The sequence below is a fragment of the Typopeltis vanoorti genome, chromosome 9, assembly GCF_054136105.1.
Source record: "Typopeltis vanoorti isolate ZY-2024b chromosome 9, IOZ_Tvanoo_1.0, whole genome shotgun sequence".
Taxonomy (NCBI): domain Eukaryota; kingdom Metazoa; phylum Arthropoda; class Arachnida; order Uropygi; family Thelyphonidae; genus Typopeltis; species Typopeltis vanoorti.
In genome coordinates, this window is record NC_143557.1 from 47766217 (window position 1) to 47793602 (window position 27386).

The 27386-nt window shown below is 34.6% G+C and overlaps 1 protein-coding gene across 3 annotated transcripts in view; it reads right to left on the minus strand.

Moving 5' to 3' along the window:
- Positions 1-27386, minus strand: part of LOC150103019 (casein kinase I-like) — a 282371-nt gene that overhangs the window by 55608 nt on the left and 199377 nt on the right. For 2 of the 3 annotated variants that reach the window (XM_090398509.1, XM_090398510.1), the window contains exons 6-7: positions 22354-22502; positions 1156-1309 (exon numbers count right to left, since the gene is read on the minus strand). In XM_090398509.1, coding sequence (XP_090254635.1) covers positions 1156-1309; positions 22354-22502 — 303 coding nt within the window. The remainder of the gene's footprint in view (positions 1-1155; positions 1310-22353; positions 22503-27386) is intronic. The other variant, XM_090398511.1, reaches the window with a different exon arrangement.

The following is a 27386-nucleotide window of genomic DNA, read 5'->3' on the forward strand; positions in this document are numbered from 1 at the left end:
AGAGTAAATTAATAATAAGGTGGTACACCTTTTGGCAACTCGCATGAGTAAATTTGACCTTTCCATTGCTTCTGCCTTAGTATCAGCACTTCTGGGTCTGCCTCCCACTGACGAGACCTCAGTAGAGGTAGAAACCGGTCTGGGTAGTGGCCCTTCCCTTAATACATAGCTTTATACATGCCCGCAAAGAGATGTGCTTTGCATTATGGGAGATACTGAAACAAGGAGTGATGAGAGCTTGGCCCACCTTTAATACGAGTTCCCTCAGTCCTGAACTACTTAAGGTGCAAGCTTTGTTTGCCTACACTTGGGTAAAGGATTAAACTAAATTTATTATAGTCTAACCAAGTGGAAAATAAACTTCCATTATTTATTTATGCAAGTTATTAGTTATGAAACAAACTGAACCAGCACTTACTCTCCATTATGCTAGCCAACAGACATTTAATATTTATCACCATTGCATCATCACAATTCCAAGGAGTAAGCCTTATTTTTAAGTTCAGTTCACTGGTGGTTATATGACCTAAAGCATTGCACCAAGTTTTTTTTTTTTTAAATATTGCCTAGATTTGATAGTTCCTAGCAGAAACTGTTTCTAAACATTTGCCTTTCTTACTTCTAGAAATAAGAAATTAACCAAACAACGAAAATTATTTAGCATTTAATTTGTAATTTTGTTTCTCAAAAATGAAAAGCAAGTTAACCTTAATCCTTTGTGCTTGTTAAACAATTACAACTATTTAAATCTTTGCATTTTAAGTGAAGGGTGTACAAATTGGTGTTTTGAATATAACTGGCTGCAGTTATATTCAAAAATTAGAGTTTTTTCCATGGTCTTCCTTTGCATAGCATGCTTGTTTGAAAAGCAAAGACTGAATTAATGTAATATGTATACTAGGTAAATGAGATGAGAAAAAAAGGGCATGTAAAATGAAGCCTAGTTCATAAAAAAAAATAAAAATAAATAAATAAATAAATAAATAAAAATAACCTTACATAACATTTAAATAGTCATTTGGCAACTATAATCAAAAGAGCAAAATTAAATTTTATTTTATAAAGAATGATTATAAAAGATAAATATGATTAGCCAAAGTATCAGTGTTAATATATTTAACTGGCTTCAATTATTTGACTGTACTAAATATATACCAGTGGGAGGAACAGATGAATCATGAATACTGTGTAAACGGCTATTACTTGCTGTTGTTGGGGGTGGAAGAGCACGAGTGACAGCACTTGAATGCTGATGTCTGTCTCTGCGATCCCGTTCATCCTGCTGTTCATGTTGGTTTCGGTTTCCACCCTAAAAATTAAAAAAATAAAAATAAAATATAAACACACACACAACATATAAGTTAATATATTTTATTAAAAAAAATTATAAAATATATTTACACACACATATATATTTATATATATACAGTAGTCCCCCCCCCCTCGTATCTGCGTTTCAAAAAAAAGCGTGCAAAACGGTCGAGCACTGCGCCAGTTGAAACATGCATACACGCAGGCTGAAAACTTGTCGAAACACTTGTTTTGCTAGGCACATGGAATTAAACCTTCGTGTTTGTTCATGTTAAGTTTTACTCAAATTGTTGAAGAAAGCAGTCAATTATCGTTGCAATTAAAAAATTGCATTTAAATTCAAGCAAATAAATTGTGAAAAATTTAAAAATGGCTTCAAAACCGAAGAGAAGACGTGAAGTGCTCAGTATTAGTGAAAAATCATAGATTACACTGGCCAACAAAAAAAAAATTTTTTTTTTCTGCTGATTATGATCTGACACTTGTTTTTTTACTAAATTTGGGTGCGGTGATTTCAAATATCAAACCCTTTTTTCTCTATCACATCAGGTTTTTCCTCTGTGGCATTTTCTTTTTGCTAATTTATAAGTTTTTGATAGTTTTAAGGAGGCAATACTATTTAGAGGATCAAAAAAATCGATTTTTTAATATTATTTTCTGAAAGTATGTACTTTTAAAAATCTCTTCCTAACTTTTTATCAAGAAATTCGAAAAATTCCCAAAGATATAGCGGTGCGCAGATCAGAATCGGAGCGCTCACCGCTCTTGCTTGTTAGTAAACGAAAAGATGCATAAGAACCTGCAACGGCACGTACTGGCACTTTGAATGCGAGAGAGGCCGATAACCGACCTAATACATTTAGGTGATGAAAAGTTGGCGATGATAACTGCCTAAAACAAATGAATGCTATATGCATCATAACAGACAAAGAACGATCGAAATCAGTCAATCGATAATCGATCGTGAAAATATGATGAACGCTTATAACGTTTCAATAAAGTGTCTGGTTTTTTTTGTCTTGTTAATTGCATGTTAAATCAGCAGTGAAGAAAATACATCGTGTCTACTACTCGAAAATGTGTCAATAGTGTAGATTCTTTCTGCTACATTTGTGGCAGCTTTACTGGTCCCAGTCAAAAGGACAAATATCATTGATTTCGTTAAGAAAGTGTACTTTGCATACTTTGACGTAAAACTAGCAGATCAGGACAATTCATGGGCTCCAAATAAAGTGTGTAAGCCATGTGTAGAAATTTTACGACAGTGGAGCAAGGGAAAACACCAAAAATTAGCTTTGGGCATTACAATGATTTGGTGTAAACTGAAAAATCACGTAGATTGCTATTTTTGTTTAGTTCAGACTTCTGGTTATAATAAGAAGAATAAGAAAAAAAATTGTGTATCCAAAAATCTCGACTCAGCAATTCGGCCAGTTGCTCATTCCAATGAAATAGCCGTGCCAATTTATAAAGGACTTCCTTTACTTGAGAACGAGCATGATCGGGATATGCCAGATGTTCTTGAGGAGCAAGACCCGAATGTTGATGTAGACAATGAAAATTTAATTTCTAGTTCTGGAATGCAACGTTTTACTCAAACGGAATTGAATGACTTAGTAAGAGATTTGGGCCTATCAAAGGAATCATCGGAATTGTTAGCTTCAAGATTAAATGAAAAAAACTTACTGGAGCAAGATACGAAGATAACTTTTTATCGTAGCAGGGAAAGTAATCTTGTACAATATTTTAAACACAAGTGTGGGTTTGTTTACTGTAACAATGTGTCAGGTTTACTAACTGAAATGAGTGTTGTACAATATCATCCAAATGAGTGGCGTTTATTTATCGACAGTTCAAGCAGAAGTCTCAAGTGTGTCTTACTACACAATGGGAATGTATATGGCTCAATTCCTATTGGCTATTCAGTCCACTTAAAGGAAACATATGAGGACATTAAAAAGGTTCTGAAGTTATTAAAATATACAGACCATAACCGGATCATCTGTGTGGATCTTAAAATAGTGAACTTTTTACTTGGCTTTCAAAGAGGATATACAAAGTTTCCGTGTTTTCTATGCTTCTGGGATAGTCGAGCTAGAAACCAACACTGGAGTCAGAAACATTGGCCTCTTAGAATATCCTTAAATGTTGAAGAACAGAATGTTATAAATCAACCTTTAATCGACAGAGAAAAAATTATTTTTCCATCTCTACACATCAAACTAGGTCTTATGAAGCAGTATGTTAAAGCTTTAGATTTACAAGGTGACTGTTTCCAATACATATGTGAAAAATTTCCACGACTTAGTTATGAAAAATTTAAAGCCGGTGTATCTGATGGACCGCGAACTTTAATGAGAGACCCAAATTTCATCAACTCTATGAACAAAATTGAGAAACAGGCCTGGACTTCATTTACGATGGTTGCGAATAATTTTCTTGGAAACAAAAAAGCATGCAATTACAAAGATCTAGTGGAAATAATGCTTGAAAATTTCCAGCGCCTAGGTTGCAACATGAGCATAAAGCTTCATTTCCCGAGAATTTAGGTGCTGTAAGCGATGAACAAGGCGAAAGATTTCATCAAGACTTAAAAACTATGGAAGATCGGTACCAAGGAAGATGGGATTCTCACATGATGGCCAACTACTGTTAGAGTATTCTTAGGGATTGCCAAAACAGAACACACAGCAGAAATTGCTACAAACAAAAATTTATTCCCTGAAACTCATGTGTAAGTAAAATTGTTATTTTTTTTATAAATATTCTTGTAAATTTTAATGAATATTGTTAAGTAGTTATGTATCTAATTCGGCCTCTCTCGCATTCAAAGCGCCAGTACGTGCCGTTGCAGGTTCTTACGCATTTATCCGTTTACTAACAAGCGAGAGCGACGAGCACTCCGATTCTGATCTGCGCGCCGCTTTGAATAATAGGCTATATCTTCGGAAATTTTTCGAATTTCTTGATAAAAAGTTAGGAACAGATTTTTAAAAGTACATACTTTCAGAAAATAATATTAAAAAATCGATTTTTTTGATCCTCTAAATAGTGCTGCCTCCTTAAAACTATCAAAAACTTAGAAATTAGCAAAAAGAAAATGCCATAGAGGAAAAACCTGACATGATAGAGAAAAATGGGTTTGATATTTGAAATCAGCGCACCCAAATTAGTAAAAATCAAGTCTCATATAAAGTCAGCAAAAATTGTGTTGGACTGTGTTATCAATATGATTGAAGTAGAAAAAAAGTCAACTGCAACCATTGCCAGGATCTATAATAAAAACGAATCTTCGATACATGAAGTGTTGAAGAACAAAGAAAAAATTTGTGCCAGTCTTTCCATTGTGCCCAAATCTGCAAAAGTTATGGGTACGCGTGATAAGACGTTACTCAAGATAGAGAAAGCTTTGAATTTATGGGTGGAAGACATGACAAGAAAAAGGATTTCTATTGACGGTAACACATTATGGCAAAAAGCATTGATCCTATATGAAGACATGCGGCCCAAGACGAAACAGAAGAAGAAGAAAAGTCATTTACAGCAAGCAAGAGCTGGTTGCATAGATTCAAAACTAGGTTTAATCTAAAAAACATAAAAATTATGGGAGAATTTGAATCGGCTGATGAGAAAGCTGCTGCATTGTTCCCAGCAGAATTTTAAAAAAAATTATTGCAGAGAAAGGTTATCATCCTAAGCAAGTTTTTAATTGTGATGAAACCGGCCTCGTTTGGAAGAAAATGCCCCAACGAACCTACATTCATAAAACTGTGAAGCAAGCACCAGGCTTTAAAGCATTTAAGGACAGATTGACGCTGGTACTTCGTGGCAATGCAGCTGGTCATATAATTAAACCTGGCCTTGTTTACTGAGCACACTGCCCTTAAAAACAAAAGTTGTCTGCCTGTTTTTTGGCAATCAAATCCTAAAGCTAATGGGTCACAGCCGTTATTTGTGGAATGGTTCCATCGATGTTTTATTCCGGAGGTGAAAAAATAATTTGAGAGAGAAGGATTACCATTTAAAGTTTTATTGATAATAGACAATGCTCCAGGGCGCCCTGAGTCACTAATCACCGAAGATGAAAATGTTCAAGTGGTTTTCTTCCCACCTAATACGACCTCATTGCTTCAGCCACTTGATCAATGTGTCATTAGATGCTTCAAAGCCTCATATGCTCGGCAGATTTTCGATATGATTCATGCAATGGTTGAGGATTCTGCTGATGTTGGAGTCATGGAATGTTGGAAATCATTCACAATTGCAGATGCAATTATATTCATCGACGGTGAATTGAAACCAGAAACGGTAACTGCATACTGGAAGAACTTGTGGAGTGATGCCGTTCATAATTCCCAAGATGTCGCTGATATTAACTCACAGATAACAACGATAATTAACACAGCATGAAAAATAGGTGGAGAGGGATATGATGACATGACATAAGAAGAATTGAAGGATTACATATATGGACATCGTGAGGTACTAACTAACGAGGAATTGAAAGATCCTGCCAAATCTTCTACAGAAGAAGATGACGATGAGGATGAAAATGAACAAGAACCACCAGCGTGGACACTCGAAAAATTGGCCACGATATTTCGAATGGCTCAAACATCAAAGGAACAGATAATGAATTATGATTCAATGATGGAGCACAGCATAAAAATTACTCACACAATAACAGAAGCTTTGAAACCTTTGTAGAACCTGTTTACTGAATTGAAGAGACAAAAACGGCAGCTTCAAATAACAATGTTTCTTATAAAAGTTGACAAAGCTTCTACTATCGATGATTCTCAGCTGTCCACATCATTTGCTTAGTAGGCAAGCAAATAGTCGACTACCAAAGATTTGGAAGATGAATAAATATGTAGCTGAACACAATGAGGTGTTCTGATCTCAGTTGATTCCTCCTAATAAGAATAAAAATGTTAAGATTTTATTGACAATTGCATTTTCATTAGCATGTTTTCTCATTCTGTTCTACATAATTATTATGTGGGTTAAATTTTATTTGTCTAAAGACGAAGTTTTACTGAACGAGGCAAATTTTTGGTTTGCCACTTGAACCGTACTACTCACGGGTGCTTTCTACGACATTTGGGCACACATTCCATTGTTCCACATAGATTCTAAAGAGTAAAAATTGTTTCATGATAATTTTAAATAAATATGTAATATTATTGTCGAGGAGCAACAGAATGTGTGCCAAAATGCGGTAGATAGCATCCCTGGATAGTACGGGTGAAGTGGTAGTCTAGAAATTACCTCATTTAATAAAACAATAACTCTTTTTATTATTATTTATTTAGCCATACAATTTAGTGTATACATTATATATTAACTACATAACATATTCACTAAAGAACCCTACAATCCTAGCACGTGAGACTAAGTCAATTTACTAATTATTTCCTGCTTCAATTTTGCTATATATATGCAAAAATCTGGGTCTCACTAGTGGTTTGCTACTATCCGCAGTTTCAGGTATCCGCGGAAGACGTTGGAACCAAACCACATGGATATGGGGTCTTACTGTATAAACTTTTTGTTCAAACTGTATTCCATGATGCATTTGCATTATTCCAAATGCTATAAGAAATATTCTAAGTATTTTCTTGATGGCTCTTATATGACAGAATTTTATAAACTGGAAAAAAGAGAGGTATACATACACACAGTAAATAACCTGATATTTATAAACTTCAGAAAACTAAGGACTAAGACAAATTTTTCTTTATGTAATAGGTACTCATGATATCTATCAAACTCATAACTTTCATTACTAAAACCATATTGTTTATATAGTGAAATATTTCATATTCAAATACACACACACACACACATATATATACATACATATATGTTTATAATTATTAACTGACTTAAACACCGAGAAAAAAATACAAGAGATTTAATAAGGTTTCACTACTAGTTTCATAGGAAATGCCGACTTGTCAGGTGAATACAGTACCATGGAGAAAACAACATCTTAAAAATATATTGTACTTTAGACAAAAACAGAGTTTAGAACAAGTAGTAATTGTGTTTGAAATTGAGCACAAGCATTAGTTCTGGCGTGAAGCACTGTGCATGTGAATGATGTCATGAGTGTGCCCAAGCTGGATTACAGCACTATGTGAATCGGGCAGGCTGTAACTGCTGTTTAGATGGGTAGGGTCAAGAGCTATTTCTTTGGATTCCAAGATAAGTCTTTCTAATTCATCGGAGCATTTATGGATGTTTGAAGTTGAGTACAAGTCCATTTGATGTTGTCGTCCTTCAACATTGGTATTGGCCGAAAGAACAAGTGCTGATAACCAGCACTTGTTCTCCATTATGCTAGCCAACAGATATTTAATATTTATCACCATTGCATCATCTCAATTCCACGGAGTTAAAGGATTAACCACAGGATTTACCATTACACACCAGAATCCAAACAGCAGTCAAAAGAGTGGACAGAAGCTGGTTGTTCAGCGCCAAATGGAAAAGGCATATGACAAAGTGAGAGAAAAGCTATTCAGAATGCTACAATTACAAGGGTGGTCTGAAAAGTTCTCAGCCTCGATCATAAATGGCAACACTATCGGCAAGATTTTTTTTTTCTAAGTTGGGACATCTGTCATAAACATCCATGTGAAATTGCAAGTCGTTCTATCAAGTAATTTGTTTTATACAGCTGTTTAGATACAGCAACTGGAGAATATTATTCTGATCTTTTAACCAGACATAAGAAAAAATTCATGAGAAAAGACCTGGTTTGCAGAAGAAAAAAATCATCTTTCATCAGGACAATGCACCTGCCCACAAAGGTGTTTTGGCAATGGGAAAATTAAGGGATCTGTACTATGAATTGTTGGAGCATCCACCCTATTCCCCAGATTTGGCTCCCTTTAACTTCTATCTCTTCCCAAAACTAAAACTCTTCCTTGTTGGTCAGCGTTTTGATTCAAATCAAGGGGTGATTGCAGCTGTAGAGAGTTATTTTGCAGATCTTACTGAGAACCACTACAGGGACGGGATAATGGTGCTGGAGCATCACTGGAATAAATGTATTAGTCTTAACGGAGATTATGTTGAAAAATTAAAATAATTTTGAAATTATAAATTTGTTTTTTCATTGTTAGGCTGAGAACTTTTCAGGCCACCGTCGTATGTGACATAAATGGAACATTATACAGAACAGCATATAGTTTGTATTTAAGTTGAAAGTCAGTAGTAATTGAAGGAAGTATAGAAAGGTGGTTTGATGTAAAAACACATGTAAAATAAGAGTGAACTCTATTTCCACTGTTATTCGTTATTTCTACAATTCACATTATTGAAAGAAAGTGGCATTATATCTGATATCAGAATTACATATATATTAAACTTAGCTCTTTGCTTTATAAAGATGTTGCTGCACTCCTACATAAATTCAGTGCATGTCCCCGAAATTCTTTAACTGAGTAAGAGTTGTAACATATTTGCATGAAAATTAGCTATAAAATACCAAAATTATGAAAACAGAACAAGTAAAGCCTTTCAGGATTTAGAGACAATTTTTAGTGAAGATGGGAAATTAAATAAGTCAACCGACAACAGAGTAAGCAAAGCTGTTATGGTAGAGAGCCAGTTGAATAATTTTCTACAGAATAAGACAGAAACAGTAAATTAGCAACCAGATGTATATGAGAAAAAGAGAGAGAGAGAAATAATCAGTCAAAACAGTAAATCAGCAACCAGCTGTATATAAGAGAGAGTGTGTGTTCAAACCAATTTTAACTTATAAATTACAGAGTTGGGTTATGAAAAAAAAAAAAAAAAAAAAAATCTCCACCCTCGCCCATCGAGCAAGATGTCTCATTTCCACAGAAGAAGACCTTCAAACAGAGCTTAACTTCCTGAAAAACACCTTCTTAAATAATGGTTATTCGTCTCGTAACATCACTAAACGCTTGAGACCACGCCAACATCCTCGACAAGAAGATGACTCCAACCCAATCACTCATATACAGTTGCCTTTTATCAGCACTCTTACCCCAAAACTAGCTAAGATTCTGAAAAAATTCAACATAAAGACCGACTATACTACGCTGCCAAAACTTCGTTCTTTTCTGAGTCGACCAAAACCAAAACACAACCATCTGCATTTTCCTGGTGTTTATAAAGTTTTGTGCAACTGTGGTCGACCTTATTTTGGCCAGACAGACAAATCTGTTTCACTTCGTCTTGAGGAACATAGACGTGACATCTCCTACAGTAGAGCACGAGCGAGCGCCCTTTCCAGTCATGTCCTTTTCTCGGCAAACTCTAACCTTGAAGAACAGCCACATCAAGTTGATTGGGAACGCACTACTAATTTATATATTTGCAAGGATGAATTCGAAAGAAGAATCATCGAATCAAAAGAAATAGTTCTGGACCCTTCACATTTAAACAATAATCTTAGCTACAATCTACCCGATTCCCATAGCGCAGTAATCCAGTACTGGCGCTCAAAAATTAGCTGTCGCACACATTCTACTCATGCCAACGGTAGCACGCGGTCACCTATTCAAATATGACTGTTATTATTCTGCTTTTTATTAAGCTGTAAAGTTCATTTTTTACCGTGTTATTTTATGTCTTATGTTTTTATTTCTCACCTGAAGAAGTCGGATCACCGATGAAACTAGTTGTGATGTATTAAAGGTTTTTGTTATACTTTCTCGGGTTCTAGTCAGTTAAATTTATTTTTATAAATATATATATATATATACACACACACACACACACACACACACACACACACACACACACACACACACACACACACACACACACACACACGCACGCACGCACAGGTAGTTCTCATTTTACGAATTTTTATTTTAAATTGTGTGCAGCGAAGGCAATTAGGTGAGTGTACAGGGAATTACACAGCATGTAATGACGTAATGATCAGTTAAAACGACCCTCATTCACTCACAAGCCTTGGCAATGTGAGTTTGCTATTTGTAGTTTTCTTCAATTACACCTGATTTTTTATTTTTTATTGTTAACTATAACCCTTTCACTTTTCCAACAATGTCAAAAAGAAGCAACAGTGCAAAGATAATTTCGAAGGCTTTGAAGACCGAACAAAGATCATGAATTCTGAAACTCAAGCAATCTTAGGTATGGTTAACCAGTTACAAATGGAAGTTTTAGAAGGTGATGTTAATCACCTGCTTCAATCTCACACTATGGAACTCTCACCCAATGATCTCCTTAAATTAGAGGAACAAGAAAGAAATGAAGAAGAAAAAGACAAAGAAATAACAAATATGAAGCTCCAACTGTTTTTCACTTTAAAAGACCTAGAAAGAAGCATTTAAACTTCTCGAAAAAGCTCAAGTAATCTTTTAATCACAAGATTCAGACTTGGAACGATTTAGTAAATTTTCTGGCGAAATGAATAATGCTTCTGCTTGTTATCAAGCTATTTTAAATGAAAAGAAGCAAAAGTTAACTTAGCAGATGACACTCAAGGTTTTCTTTAAAAAAAAATTTTAAAAATGAACCAATGCTTCCTAATATATCTCCTACTACCTCAGCAGCTGCCAATTCACCTACTGATATAGAAATGAGTTAATATTTTTTTTCAAGAATCTTTTATAACTTAGATATTTTTTAAATATCTAAATCTTTGGCCAGTCAAGTCTTTTCTTATCAATTAACATTCATTTTATATTTTATATATTCCTTCTTACGAACTCTAAGGCAAATAAACTCCTGCTTTATGAACGGTCACCAGGAATCAATTAATTCGCAAAGGCAGGAACTAGCTGTGTGTGTGTGTGCGTGTATATATATAATCATTAACATATACAGACAATCCTCGACTTACATAAATTCAACACTTATGTAAATTTAGAATTATGGATATTATCCTGAAAAGACTAGAAAACTGGTGAATTATAAAACATTATTCACACACCATCTAATGGTCACAAAGCAGACAGCCCATGAAGTCACGTGTATGCATATCTCAGTCTCGCTTTTAATACAGGAATATTTTACAGCTGCAAATTTTTGTTTGTGTGCTATATATTTTTATTCTTTGCATATATTCAAATACCTCAAGGTTCTTAAAAGTCCAAAGAGAAATACATAACACATTAGCCTCTTACTAAGAGACTGATGAAGACAAGGAACAAGCCATTGGTCAGTCATCTTTTAAAACAAGGAAGGTTGTGCCACCAAATTATATATATATATATTTTTTTACTTTTTCAATTTTCTCATGCCATTTATGCTCATTTATATTACCTTGCATTAATAATTACATATTAAAATCCAATTTGTATAATTTCGTGAATTCCACAAATCTGTGTTAATTCCATGAATAAAACTACCAGAAATAACCTTTAACCTTCCAAACGGCTAGGACATCTATAGACGTCCAGCTAATCTGGATATGATTCAGCTCACCTGTTGAAAGAACCTGGATAAGAAGTGCTGACTGTCATGTCCATTAGAAGGTGTGATAAACCCTCACACTAAAGAGAACGGTTAATTGGATTATCTCACATTCGTAGCTGTCTCTCAGTTGCCATATAACAAGAAATGCACTTCCTTGTTCTATATTGGGTAATTAGATTTTAGTTATATAGGATAGACTAAAATAGAGAAATTATTTATATTTTTGTTTTCTCTTTTTATTGTAGAATACAATTTTAATGTCTGGACAAAATAAAGATCTTGTATAATTTCTTCACTTAAATATTGCCTTACCTTGGAGAACCAATTTAATTTTTAATTTTTTTCTATTTGCTTACTAGACAAAACATTTTTCTTTGTTCTCGAAGAAATTAATTCACGATAATTATTTGAAATATTCTTTTAAAAAAAGAAAAGAAAACTGGCTGCTGATGTTCCAAATTATATTATTTTTAATTTTGTACAAAACCATCGAAATCGCATAATACTTCACCGATTTCCTTTAGGACACGCTTGAGCCACATTGCTTTATAGAGAATAACATAAAATTCTTTAATCATATCACTAAATTTTTTCTTCATATTGTATAGTAATCCACCGTTCTTTGTACTTTCACTTTCTTGGTTTCGTTGTATAATTGGTCATTACAAAATGAAATTAACAGTTATGATTTAAATTTATATGTAGATATTTTCTGCATAATTCAGATATTTTATTCTCCAATTTTTAAAGTAAGTGATACATTCGCTTATTTTTATCATTCAAAATATGTGCATCAAATGTTTTCATTTCCTTTCACAATAGAATTGAACTTTATTTTGCCTCTGATAGTTTAACCCCCCCCCCACATGTTGCATCACTATCACACACCCGAAAACTGTTATGAAACATAGGTACAGTTTTTATTTAATTTGTTATTTTTCTCTAGTAATTGTTCCACATAACTTTATTTCTGCCCATAAAATATTCAGATATTGCTTGAGGCTCTTTAGTGTGCTGCATGTTCTATTGTTCTGTTTCTCAGTGGGGGTTAGTAAATCTCCTAGCTTAGAGCTGGGCAGAAAGGAATAATTAGTAACTATACACAAGACACAATTCATTTATGAGATGGCAAGCAGCAATTCTCACAGTAAACTTTGGAGCCCAATAGATATCAACATGCTCCTTACATTTATAGCACTCTTGATTGTGCAAGATATCATGAAAAAGCCCGCTCTCAAAATGTATTGGTCTACAGACTGGATTCTGAACATGGCAATGTTTCATGATGTTATGACCAAAAAACAATTCAGTCTCATCATGAAGTATTTGCATTTTCAGAATAATGAGGAATACGATCAGGCAACACATCCTTGCCCAGTTCTCAACAAAATTTATGATTTTCTGATGAAAATCTGTCAGAAATGTAGATCACTCTACATTCCTGAGAGAGACTTGAGTATCGATGAAAGCCTTATGCCATTAAAAGGTAGACTGAAATGTAAGCAGTATATTCCCAAAAAGAAAGCGAAGTATGGAGTAAAATTTTTTATGCTTTGCAAATCGGAAAGTGGATATCTTTGGGATTTCAAACCTTATACGGGAAAGTAAACTGTAATTGAGCATGATAAATATTTGGATCTTCCCTTGTCGACACATGCAGTAATGCAGTTACTAAACCCTTTACTGGGGAAAGGTTACTGCATTACAATGGATATTTACTATATGTGTCCTGAACTCTCTGATTTGCTTTTACTGCATCGTACAGATAGTTATGGTACTGTAAATGCAAAAAAGGCAAGACATGCCTCCAGATCTGACTTCAGGAAAGCTATCGAAGGGGGGAAATCCGAGCTTATCAGCGAGGAAAAGTCTTTGCACTACGTTGAAAAGACAAAAAAGATATTTTTCTGCTGTCTTCCCTGAATAATCCATCAACGGAATCCATGGAGAAGCATGGCTTGAAGAAAGAAAAACCCATTGCTGTGTGTGCATACAACAGCACTATGGGTGGAGTCGACAGGTGCGATCAGCAGTTATCATTCTACTCTGTAATGAGGAAACAGCATAAAAAATATTACAAAAAAAGTGTTTGGACATATATTGGATTTTGTTATTTGGAACAGTTTCCTTCTGCACAAGAAAAAATGCTTGTCTATCATAACATATCTAGAATACAGAATAGAAATTGCGAAAGCATTGCTGCATGCACATGCGCCTTCTTCAGCAAGCAGAAAAACAGGCAGTCCTGCCAGACATCTGAGGTTGAACACTGCTAACTCCAACCATTATCCCGAAAATCTACCACCAACGGCTAATAAAAAAAAATCTGCACGCAAATGTTGTGTGTGTAATAAAAAAATATCAGAAAGGAAACAAAAATCTGGTGCCCTGAGTGTAAAACTGCTTTGTGTGTTTACCCTTGCTTTAGGGTGTTCCAAACTGTTCAAGAATTTTAAATTTTGAACAGTATGAAATAAAAAATGTTTCTTTTCAGGACATTAAACAGTCCTTTTCAGGACTACAAATATTGATAGAGGGATACCTGAATGTACTGTTTCCTTTTCATCGTGAAGGCTAATTTTTAAGTTCTTTTTATAACACAGAATGATATTTTCGAAGGAATAAAATATAAGAGGAACTGGAATACTCTTTCTAGTTCCTCTTGAACTGGAAAGAGTATTCCAGGTAAAGTATTTCACCAAAACAATAAAAAATAATAAAATAAAAGCTACCCTATATATATATAAAATGATAAGCCTTTTTATGTCACGTTTTTTGAAACGTTTTGAAACTCAGGGGCTACCCTGAGTGTCAAGTCTTCAAAATTCGAGTCATCAGAATTCAAGGAGAACCAGCCTACAAATCCAGGGGGGACGGAGTTCCCCCCCCTGAAGACTCGACACTCAGGGGCTACCCTAGGCACCACGGGTCGGAACCCCCTTTTGAGTCTTCAAAATTCGAGCTATCAGAATTGATGGAGAACCGGCCTACCAGTCTGAAACTCGGGGGATTGGGCGCCATGGGTGAGGAGTCCCCCTTTTGAAGACTCAACAACTCAGGGGCTACCATAGGCACAAGGGGTCGGACCCCCCCCTTTCGAGTCTTCAAAATTCAAGTTATCAGAATTCAACGAGAACCGGCCTACCAGTCCGAACTCAGGTGGTTGGGCACCGTAGGCACGGGGGGGGAATCCCCCTTTGAGTCTTCAAAGGTCGAGTCATCAGAATTCAAGGAGAACCGGCCTACCAGTCCAGAACACGGGGGGTTGGGCATAGCCCCCCTAGTTAATAAATGAAATATATAAATAATAACGTGAACATTTTCACCTTGCCAACACTCAACATTGATGTGATATGGGTTCCAATATCCCATATCACATCAATGTTCAGAGATATATATATTACAAAGTTTTGTAATAAAAATTTCGGCTACAATGAAGTTTGAAAGAATCAACAATATTATTACTACCTTATTTCTGTTTCTCGTGTGGGAGAAAAAAACAGTAAAATGTCACTCTTATAATTATATCAGATGTTATAATGGCAAAAATAGCAAGAAAAAAGTCATTTGCACTTTCTCTTCAGAACACAAAGAAAGAACATTGTAAATTCAGCCAGTGGAAAAGAAAATACTACATATTTTTCTTCTGTTATCTGATTTTTTTTTTCTTGTACTAGAAAGAAGAAATCACTGCATATAACATGGAGTCTGCAGGAGGGAAAAAATCTGGAAATTGGTTACATTATAACGAATAGAGAAATCATGTCAGAAAAATTATTCACGTAAGATTCTAATCTCAGCAGACATAACATTTTCTTCTAGATTAGATATCTAAAGTAACTGAACCTTTGCTACTATTTTACACTAAAATGAATGGGTATGTTCCCCAAGTGATTTACATTTGTAACAGTTATCTTGCGAACGATTTATGAAATAAATTCTCTGAAATATCCGCAGATTGATTAGGTCTATATCCTCCCCCCAAAAAAAGAAGATTATGAAATGCATATACACCTTTACTTTGAAAATAATTCAAATCCTCTTTTTCAAGATAATTGTATGAAATAATTTCTAATTTTTTGATAATAAAAGTGAAACTGATCATGATAAATTAAGAAAATATTTTAGCATAAATAATGTATATGCATGTAAACGAAATGTCAGTATTTCTGTTAGGATATTAGGTAATCAACAATCGAAAAGGATACAAGACATTCTCTATGTATTCTGCACTACAGCCTGAGGCACTTTAGTGTTCTTCCCTTTCTTTCTCAATAGCACTGAGAGTAATAAGCCTTCAGCTTTTCCTCCAGCTAAGAGGATATTACCAAGTATTTATAAGACGTAGATTATTTCAGAAATAGCTTCCAGCAGCAGCAGAAGTAATATTTAGATTTTTTTAAAGAAAAACAAACAAAAATAATACTACTGAACTTTATTTTGTGTGGTATGCATATAAACAATTTTGCATGGTGAAAATATAGCATATTATTTCTAAAATTTCACATAATTTCAGCAGACAGTAGAACAGCTGGTTTTAGATTGCAAATAAATAGTACAGAATTAGAAGCTTCACGGTACAATCTGATTGCCGTATATCTTTTGTCAAAAATGGTAAAATGAAGTAATAGATTTTGAATACTGTCTAGAAAAGCTTTCAAACTTGTAGAAGTTTAGAGTAGTTATGTAACTGAGTTCCAGGAGAGGATAAGGAGGGGAAGGGGGGGAGCATTAGAAAATCTTCAAAATGAGCAAAAATTTTGAATCATTCCGTATATGATATTTTTCAAATTATATTTTCAACATATCTACGAGGATATGCACTGGATATTATCGTAATATGCATAATACAAATAAATAAATAAATAAAAGACGAAGGCGAAGAATCACTGCTAAAATATCATTGGATATAAATTTTTGATACCAAAAAGACTCACAATTGGAAACCTAGTAATGCAATTTAGCATTTTAACATTTTTTTTTTTTATTTTGTCTCTATGAATAACAAAAATTCGTTTCTAAAACTAAAATGTGATGATCCATATAATGCTATTTGGCTAGAAACAAAAGCAAAAGGACATATCTATTTCAATAAATATTATTTAAAAATAAAAATATTTGACATAATATTTTCAAAGCAAACATTTGAAAATTCTGAAATTTGAAAAAAATTGTTTCTATATTATAAGTAAAGTGAAAGAACAATCAGTGCAACTCTTCCGGTGCACTGATTTGTAGAATAAAATACATCAAATTTACTATCAGTAAATAGATTCATTGCAAAGGCTGATCGGTGGTCATTTCAGGATTGATTTTTTTCGCATATGTGAAATTCGTTTCAATTTTTGGGAAGAGAGACAATAAATCATTTTAGAGGCAAAAAAGGTCAAATAGCTTAGGAGAGTAAATGAAATTCTAAGCAACAAAATAGACGTAAAGACAGGGGGACACAAAGGTCACTCAGCAACAGTTAATCCACTAATGGCTATAGAATAGCTGTAACAAAATTAACGGCGGAGGAAGATAATGGCATGATAAAAGGCAGAATGTCGACGAAGTGTTTTGATCCATGAAAAAAGCTAGGGGGACAGCTGACTATTTCATCCATACCAGCCGGTTGGGAGGTTAAAACATGTTACTGGGGGGGAGGGGGGGTGCTTAAGGTGTCAAAACTATATAAATGAGAGGAAACCTCCACATAGCCTTCAACGGAATGCAGAGAACCGACCAGGGCTTCTAACCTAATGACCAATCCTCACCTTCTCATGGTGGACCCTTAGGTATCTACCTGGATACTGAACAGAAAGGATGGGTTGACATGGGATTTAGCTGACCAAATTATATTCTTATTGGCTTAAACCAAAATTTCAAATGATTGCACAACAAGACAGAATTTCATGCCACCTGAGGTGTTGTCAGGTTAAACAATGCCCCCCCCCCCGTCGTTTTCGCCAGGAAACCAGGCCAAACAGAGAAAAGTCAGCTATTGAAACAAATCTGAAAAAACACACCCCGACTTAACATTACCAGAGTTAAAGATCGGTAATATCAATATGAGAAGCCAGAATGGCAAAGAATTGCAGCTAGTTAAGGAATTGGATAAGTACCAAATCGACATAATAAGGGTGACTGAAACAAAAAAGGCAAAAACTGGTGAGATCTTTCTGAGCAATAAATACAAAATGTTATATTCAGCAATGACAATCAAGGAAAAGAAGGAGTAGAAATAGTATTCAACACTAAATACAAGGCTAATCTTCTTGAATGGCAGGCAGTCTCAAGTAGAGTGATTAGGCAAATATGAGAATGGGAAACTGGACGATGAGATTTATTTGTGCCTATGGTCCCATAGAAGGTTCTACTAAGGTAGAAGCGGAGAAATTTTTTGAAGCCTTAGAGAAAGTAACTGACACAATAAAAAAGGAAAAGTTGGTCCTTGTTGGGGATCTAAATAGCAGAGTAGGAAATTATTATAAGACATACAAAAATATGTTGGAAAAATTTGGAGAGCAAAGCTAATAATAATGGCAAATACCTGTTGGATTTATGCTCAGGACATGGACTGGTTATTAGTAACACAATATTCTGACATAAAAATGTTCACAAATTCACATGGAGAAAAAAGGCAAGGAATAAGAAAAGTCTCACTGACTAAGTTACTGTTGATTGATAGTGATGTTTTCTTCCTGGTGCAGGACACCAGCGTGTACAGAGGATTTGAAATTGGAAGTGATCACCATTTAGTTCTGAGCAGGATAAAATTTCATATTGAAAAGAAGAACATGTAAGAAACTGAATTTTGTATTGAAAAGAAGAACATGTAAGAAAGTTTTAAAGCAAATAAAAGTTGAGCAGCTCTCAGATGTGAACTGTAGACTAAAACACACAAAGATTATTGAAGAAAAAATGAAAGAGTTTGAGAACAGGAATCAAACCTTGGAGATTCAGTGGCAAACTCTGAAGAAAATGTTGATTGATTCTGCCAGAGAGGCATGTGGTGAGGTTGTCTGCAAGGATAAAAAAATGAGAACACCCTGGTGGACACAGAAAGTTAAACAGGCAGTGAAAGAAAAGAAGAAAGCATATCAAAAGTTCCTGTCAAATAAGTCAGAATGTGCTCTTAGAGAATACAGAGACAAATGTAAGAAAGCGAAACACTGTGTAAAACTAGCTATACAAAAGTCATGGGAGGACTTTGGGAACAAATAAATATTAAGAAGGTGGTAAGATATTTTGGAGGTTGTTGAAGAAGCTTAGAAATGGAGGAAAGAGTGCTGAAAAGGAGTTACAGATGATGAAGGTGACATGAAAATGGGAGAAAAAGATATCCTTGAAGTATGGAGTAATTACTTCGAAAAATTGCTAAATGAAACAAGCAGTGATGACAGCACAGTAGTAAAAAAAAACACTGCCCAGGCATGCAGCCAGGAATACATATCCATACTTCAAGTAGAAAAAGTCATCAAAAGCCTGAATGTGGAAAGGCAGCTGCAGTAGTTGATATTCGACCAGAAATGCTCAAGTATGGAGAATTTCTGGTCGAGTATGGAGGCTGCGCTGCATAATTCAGAAGGCATGAACAAAGGGACAAATTCCAGATGATTGGAGTAGATCTCATATTACCCATATATAAAAAGGGAAATTAAACTGAATGTGAGAATTACAGAGGTATTTCATTATTCAATGTTCCTGATAAGATATATTCACGTATACTTGAGAAACAGTTGGGAAGGATTGTAGAAGAGAAGCTTGGTGAAGAACAAACTGGATTCTGGCCAAATAGAGGCTGTCAGGATCAGATTTTCACTTTACGACAGATAGTTGAGAAATCATGGGAATATAACAAAGATCTGTATTTAAGTTTTGTAGATCTGGAAAAGGCATATGACAAGGTGCCAAGAGAGAAGCTATTCAAAACACTACAGTTATATGGTGGTAATGGGGTATTATATCAAGCAATACTTAGTCTTTATTTGAGATGTACGTCAGCAGTTAGAATTGAAGGAAGTGCAGGAAGATGGTTTAACATTAAATCTGGTGTGAGACAAGGGTGTACATTAACTATACAGATCACATTATGAAGGAAAGTGATATTAAACATGATATCAGAATTGGAGATGTTAATGTCAGCTCTTTGCTTTATGCAGACAATGTTATACTTCTAAATAAATCCACTACAAGTTTGCAAGATTCCCTGACTAAATTGAATAACCGCTGTGATAGATATGGTATGAAGGTCAGCATTAAAAAGACAAAGACAATGAAAATAGGTAGAAACATTGAAAATATCAACTGCATTATGAATGGAGAACCTATAGAACAAGCAAAACATTTCAGCTAAGCTACCTACACACAATTTTTAGTGAAGATTGTAAATTAAATATGGAAATGGACAACAGAATCAACAAAGCTAGTAGGGTAGGAAGTCACCTGAATAAATTTATATGGAATAAGAGAGAAATTAGCCAAAACACTAAATTAGCTGTATACAAGACAGTGTTCCAATTTTAACTAATGGATCTGAGAGAGCTGGGTTAGAAATAAAACACTTGATAAAAGACTACAGACCACAGATATGAGTGTCCTGAGAAAGATTAGGGGGGCATACACAGATGGCATCAATGGCAATATCATGTTAAAAATGAGGATATTATGAAAGAACTTGACATTATCAGCATCCAGGAATGTGTTAGCAGAGCTAATCTCAGGTGGTATGGTCACCTAAACAGAATTGGACAGGAAAGACTAGCAAAACAAGTGTTCTCTGCCCAGTTAGTAGGGAAAAAGACCCAGAGGAAGACCAAGATATAGGTGGATAGATACAGTAAAAAGTGCCTTAGAAGACAGAAATATAAGACCTGATAATAAAAGTCTTGACAGATAACAGACTGATTTGAAGGAAAACTGTAGATAGGAAGTTAGTAATGATGTAAATTCTTCATGTAGGACTATCATATCCTGTACACCCCCCCTTGAGGATATACATCAGGAAGTTGATGATGATGAACATGTTACTGTGGTACTGAATACATGCACTGTAAACACATAAGCAATAGAGCACAATTAACAGGTGACAGTGTTAAATCTGACTTGTGTAGAATTTGAGTTATGTAATTTAAGTTTATATAAGCCAGGGATCTGATATATACGAGGGGATACCAAAAAATAACCGGAATCTGACCTTTGTGTGCATGCCTTTTCTAGTTACAGATGATGATGATGCTGCTATGTGAGTGTGCAGTTTCCATGTCAGTCAGGCAAGCGCCACCATCCTGTGTGAACTGGTTTGCTGTTCTGGCTGCTTTTTTGTTAGTGCTTACAAGCAAGTTTGGCAATTTTGTGATGGATGACCACAAGGAACAGAGCGTGTGTGTGAAATTTTGTTTTCTTCTGGGTAAAAATGCAGCTGAAACTATTGTTATGCTTCAGCAAGCCTTTAAGGACAGCATTTTAGGTAAAACACGGGTCTACAAGTGATTTTCCCATTTCAAAAATGGGGATAGGAAGTTGAAGACCAACCATGATCTGGCTGACCTTCAACAAGCAGAAATGATAAAACATTGAAAAGGTTTGCCAGGTAATCAACGGAGATTGTTGCAAGCCCATTAAGCAAGTTTCTGAAGAGACAAATCTATCATGGAGTTCATACCAACGAATCTTAACAGAAGATTGGCAAATGAAACGTGTCTGCTAAATTTGTGCCTTGTTTACTCAAATCGTGTGAATATTTGCCACGATTTGAGGGAGCAAGTTCTTAATGACCAGAACTTTCTTTCAAAAGTTCTGACTGGGGACGAGTCTTAGTGCTATGATTATGATCCATAAACAAAACAAGCATCAAGCCAATGGAAACATGCAAATTCACTGAGACCTATGAAGGCATGTCAAGTTCAATCAAATGTCAAGACAATGTTGAATTTTTTTTTTTTTTTTTTTTTTTTTTTTTTTTTTTTTATGTGAATGGAATTGTACAGAAAAAATTTATTCCTCCTGGACAGATAGTGAACCAACATTTTTATCTCAACATTTTGAGAAGACTGCATGATAGTGTGCGACTTAATCGGCCAGAAATGTGGAGTAGCAGAGATTGGTCGCTGCACCACAACAATGTCCCAGCCCACACAGCCTTGTCTGTCCAATAGTTCTTGACGAAAAACAACATGGCGGTTGTTCCCCACCCTTCTTACTACCCCATTTCTCTCCACATGACTTTTTTTTTTATTCCCACAGATAAAGAAAACTATGAAAGGTCAGCAATTCATTGATGTGGACGAAATGAAAGACACATAGCTGGAGGTCATAAACAGTATTCCAGTTGAACAGTTCCAGAACTGTTTCCAGCAGTGGAAAAAACATTGGGACAAGTGCACTGACTCACATGGAGAGTGCTTTGAAAGAGACTAGAATATAGTATTATAAACTTCAATAAAATTTATTTAAAAAAATAATTCTGCTTATTTTGGGGTACCTTCGAACATATATATATATATCATGTATTATATGACATATATTAAATTTTATACAAAATTTCATATAAAAGTTTTAAATTTAATTTTATGTATATCATTATTTTTTTTTATTTCTTGAATAATAATGTTATAAATTACTTACGAATTTCAACATATTCCAATCAAAAACATAGTCATATGTAAATCCTTGTCTATGAAACAGATTTCGAAGAAGCTGTCTTAAATATGAATAATCAGGTTTTTCATCAAATCTCAAAGATCTGCAGTAGTTGAGGTATCTTGCAAATTCCGCTAAAAACAAACAGAAAAAATTTAAGAGGGGGAGGAAGGAGAAAAAAATTATATACTCCATGTTTTAAAGTAAAACCAGTTGACCTGTGCAATTAAATTGCACTATAAGCAAACATGAATACCCATCATAATGTGAAAACTATTTATATTTTCCAATCAGTGTGTTTTTATTCTACAAATAATATATAATAATTTATAACTACACTAGTTGTAGAAACAAACAGCATTTTATGTTATTACAATACTTAACCTATGAAATATAACTTTTACACCAAAATACTTATTTCTTATCTGAAATGAAATGAAATCTGAAAATACTTATATTTTCAGATTTCATTACTGAAAATTTAAGTTTTCAGTAATGAAATCAAAGCTGTAGTCAGAACTATGATATATAAAAAATCACGTGTGAATCCATATGTTCTCAAAACAACATTTTGTTTTTTATCTTGCTCCCATCCACGACAGGTTATTTGCAAACTTATACTATGTTTTATACAGTGGGTGCACTAAGGGATTTTTTGTCTTTGTGATTATTATTTTATAGCATCTCCATGGAGTCTGAAGACTCATTGTGGGAGTCCAAATCAAACCTCATACACACAAATCCCATCATACCTCTCCTTGAATCCATTTGCTATCAGGGAACTCGCAACCAATTCTGGCAATCCATTCCACTTGCTTACCACTCTCCATATAAAAATTCTGGTCTGCACAGCCCCTACTAACCACACTCTTACAAAACATCCATTGATAGCCCATAGTTCTGTGACCATTTGTCACATACTGAAAATTTTTACTTGCATCAATTTTATAAAACCCCTTTAACCTCCCTACTGGCCAATGTGGATGAAATAGTGACACCAAATTGCACTTCTTATCCATATTATTCAATGGGTGTTAGAGCTTCATATCCAGATTCCGTCTATAGACGTTGTGGCCGGTTGGGGGGGGGTTAATATCTTAAAAGTTTCTATCATGTCCCCTCTTTTCTGCCTATCAATTAAACTTTGTAACCCACAAACCTTCAACCTATCCTCGTAGGGAGCATTGCACAAACTTGTCACCATCTTGGTCACTTGTCTCTGAATCCTCTCAACCATCTCCTGGACCCAAAGAAACCCAGGTGACCAAACTGTGTACAGTAGTAAAGATCTCAGCGAATCATAGCCTTATAAAAAGGGATAATAATTTCCTTATCTTTAACTGTTAGCATGTTTTTCAACATTCAAGTAATTCATTGAGCTAATTTACCAACTTTTGCAATATGCCTTCTGAACTTCAACACTTTGTCTACCATTATCTCGAAGTGCCTAGATTCATCAACTTCCTACAATCTAATACCATCACTATGATACACCATATGCAACTATAAAATTTCTCATGATATGTGACTTTGTAACTCATCATGTTTGTTTTTACATTTTTTGTTTAGGAAAATGTACTCAGAATAATGTTAAATATTTCACTAAAATAATCTTTTCTCTGATAATATTGTATTGAGACTTTGTTAAAATAATGTGGCATACGCCATCATCATGTAAGATTATTAAGCAGTATTAAATCAGTAAATCCAATGCCAAAATTAATGAAGAATTCTGAGAATTGCTATAGACGGAAATTTCCAAAGACCCGTGAAGAATGACATCATGTCCAAAGGTCAATATATGACCATAGTTACCGTGGATAAAGAATTTCAAAGACCATGAAGAATGACATCATCATGTCCAAAGGTCAATATGTGATTATAGTTGCCATGGATAAAGAATTTCAAAGACCGTGAAGAATGACGTCAGCATGTCCAAAGGTAAATAAATACGTGATCAATTTTGAGAGACGTGCACATGCGCACAATGGATGTCCAGGCCTATATCAGGCAATTTGTCAGGAAGGAATTTTGTCTTAGGATTTTCTAAGCCTTCTCTTACCTGAGTCCACTGTGATGCTGAAATCACTACCAAAAGTCTAAAGAGAAGCGTCATTTGTCTTAGGATTTTCTAAGACTTCTCTTACCTGAGTCCACCATCACGCTAGAATTGCTGCCGGAAGTCTAAAGAGAAGTGTCGTGGGTTCCGAGTCCATGCAAGAATTATAGTGTCGTTCATCTCAAATGGAAGGGACTGTATCGCCACCATGTTACGGGTCCTATAAGGCAAGGCATAGTCGACAATCCTGACATGGTTTAACGGTAAAAACAGGAACATATCACTGTTAAATATATTTATTTATATATTTTATACTTAATTAGTTTGTTTTCTGGTTGCTTGGTTAAATCCTTTCTTATTCAAAAAACCTTATTCAATTAAAATCCTACCAGCTGCTCTATTGTTATGTCGTTGCTTTCTCTATATTTTACTGCCTTATATCTTCCTATTCTATCTTTCTATTGCTATTTTACTTCTTCAGATATCGGGCCTAATATACATATATCTAGGATTGTTTCCTCTTCGGATACTGGCGAATTTATATTTTGCTGCATCAGCCAGTATCCTATAGCAGAAAAGGATCCTTACTCAGGGAGCCAATACTAGATTCTGAGGTGTTCTTACACAATGATCTTTAACACTGCCATATAGATTCAGATTATTGCAGTCATGACCTAAATCTATAATTATATATACACTTCCTAATTCCTTCCTGCCAAAATAGGTTCTATTTTTATAAGTAGTAGTTTGGAATCGTAATCAGGCATGACTCAGGTTTAGGTAAATATGACATGTTTATTGAAATATCTAAACAGAATACAAAATTTATACACTCAATTATGACTCAATACTAAATGAAACTCAAGTTAAGAGGTTAACATATTCTAAATTAATTAAAGGTCATAAAGCATGCGAACACAATAACTGCATATTGGGATAGATAGCAAATGATATGAAGTTAAACTAAAATTCCTTTCTGTAATGCTATTCATAAGATAATATAAACAAACATTCTAATGTTACTCAGTTACTAAAATCCACAATTCTGATCTAATTAAGTTAATCCTGTCACATACAATTACTAAAGATCTTTTCCAAACAATTCTTCTTACTTTCTCAAAGGAGGTTAATTTTCAAATTAGAGACTGTCCACAGAGTTCTTTAAAATACTGTTCTTAATTCACATCCGCAAACAATCTTCTCTCTTCTAATGAATTTTATACACAAAATAGAGTAATTTCACCTTACTGAACTTTTTCCACGTCTTTCAGCACCACACGTATGTCTAGTTATTTCTTGTCTATTGGCTGTCCATATGCCAACATAGGGTTACGCTATCTTCATTATTTCTGCCGAAAATGGACTTAAATCTTGGCGTTTCAGGAACAACTCGATAGGACTTCTCAGCAACGGCTTGATTCTGCTAGGACTGGAAATTTTTACCTTCAGCTCTGCGTAGAATCCTTCTCCATTTTCAAGAAAGCCTGCTGTCCGACATCTTATCTAAGCACAGACGCTTCACCCCCTCCCCTTTATGCGAACTCCCGCTAACTTCCGAGCCACCAAGGAAAATGATATGACAAGAGAGATTTCCGATACGGCACTTGTCCCCTTATATTCCTCCTTAGAGCGCCCTCTTTTTCCTCAGTCCCCTTTGCACACGACCCATATCTTTTCACCCCTTGGGTTCATCCCTTGCTTTTTCCCGATGCTGTTATGCTCTTGTATTCCCAGAATTCGCGTCAATATACATTCCGCTTAAGCAACTGCCGCCAGCGTTACGCTGTACACGTGTAGTTTTATACCTTCCAAGAATTATTATTTAGTAAACTATTTGATGACTCACAATTAATTTTACACAGCTTAAGTGAGGCTTAAAATTAATATTAACAAAATTCTTCCTTTAAGACATTCTCTAATTTAATTCTAGTAGTGATCAAAAGATTAAAGCACATGGAACATAAGATAAAATTGCAAATTTATACATAAAGTGAAGAAGTTTCACTTTTGATTTCAGCTGATGTGCAGGTATTTCTCTTTGTTGGTAAGTTTAATATGTTGGATTCTGAATGAATGATTTCTTCGCAAGATTCCTTCATTCAAGATCTAACATCACCAAGCAAAAAGAAAGACAAGAAGAATTACGTGTTAACAAAAGGTTAATGTGAAAGACTGCTGCAAGAATTGTAAGTAGTTGTAATACTGAATAAGAATGTATGTCAAGCGTTTATGTTTATGAGATAATGTCTAATAATGATAAATTAGGCATAATCAAGATATGTCTTATATTCACTTAATGCTATGCTAGATTGTGAATTGGCTTAGAACTAAGATTAGATTAGAAAGAATTGAATTAGCAAGAAAATTGTAATGACGTGTATATGTGAATGTAACTCACTCTGTACATAATTCTGTTTGACTTAAATGGTTTGTAAACAACACACTGGACTGATTCTGTCAATGCATTATCCTAAAAAAAATTCAAACCTGCATAAGATAGAAATTTATATGAATTATATTTAAGCCATGACTAGTTTAAAATAAGAATAATACAAGCGGGATATATAAACAATACCTGCTTAGTCTTTGATTTAAGATCTTATATTCTTATACTCAATATATAGTCTAACTGGTGCAGTCGTTAAAACAAATAAATTTGTTAGAATATAGAGCATGAGAAATAATATATAGTATAAACAGATAAATGGCAGCAATTGAAAGTAAAGGCAGCTGACCATTCTCGAGTTTTAAGTAAAGAAATTAAAGGGCAAACTAGGGTGATATAAACACAGGCCTAATTCTTCACTGATTTTAGCACTGAATTTACTGATTTAATATTACTTAATAATCTTACATGATGATGTCATGTGCCACATTATTTTAACAAAGGTCCAATGCAATATTATTACAGAGAAAATTATTTCAATTAAAAATTTAACATTACTCTGAATACATTCTC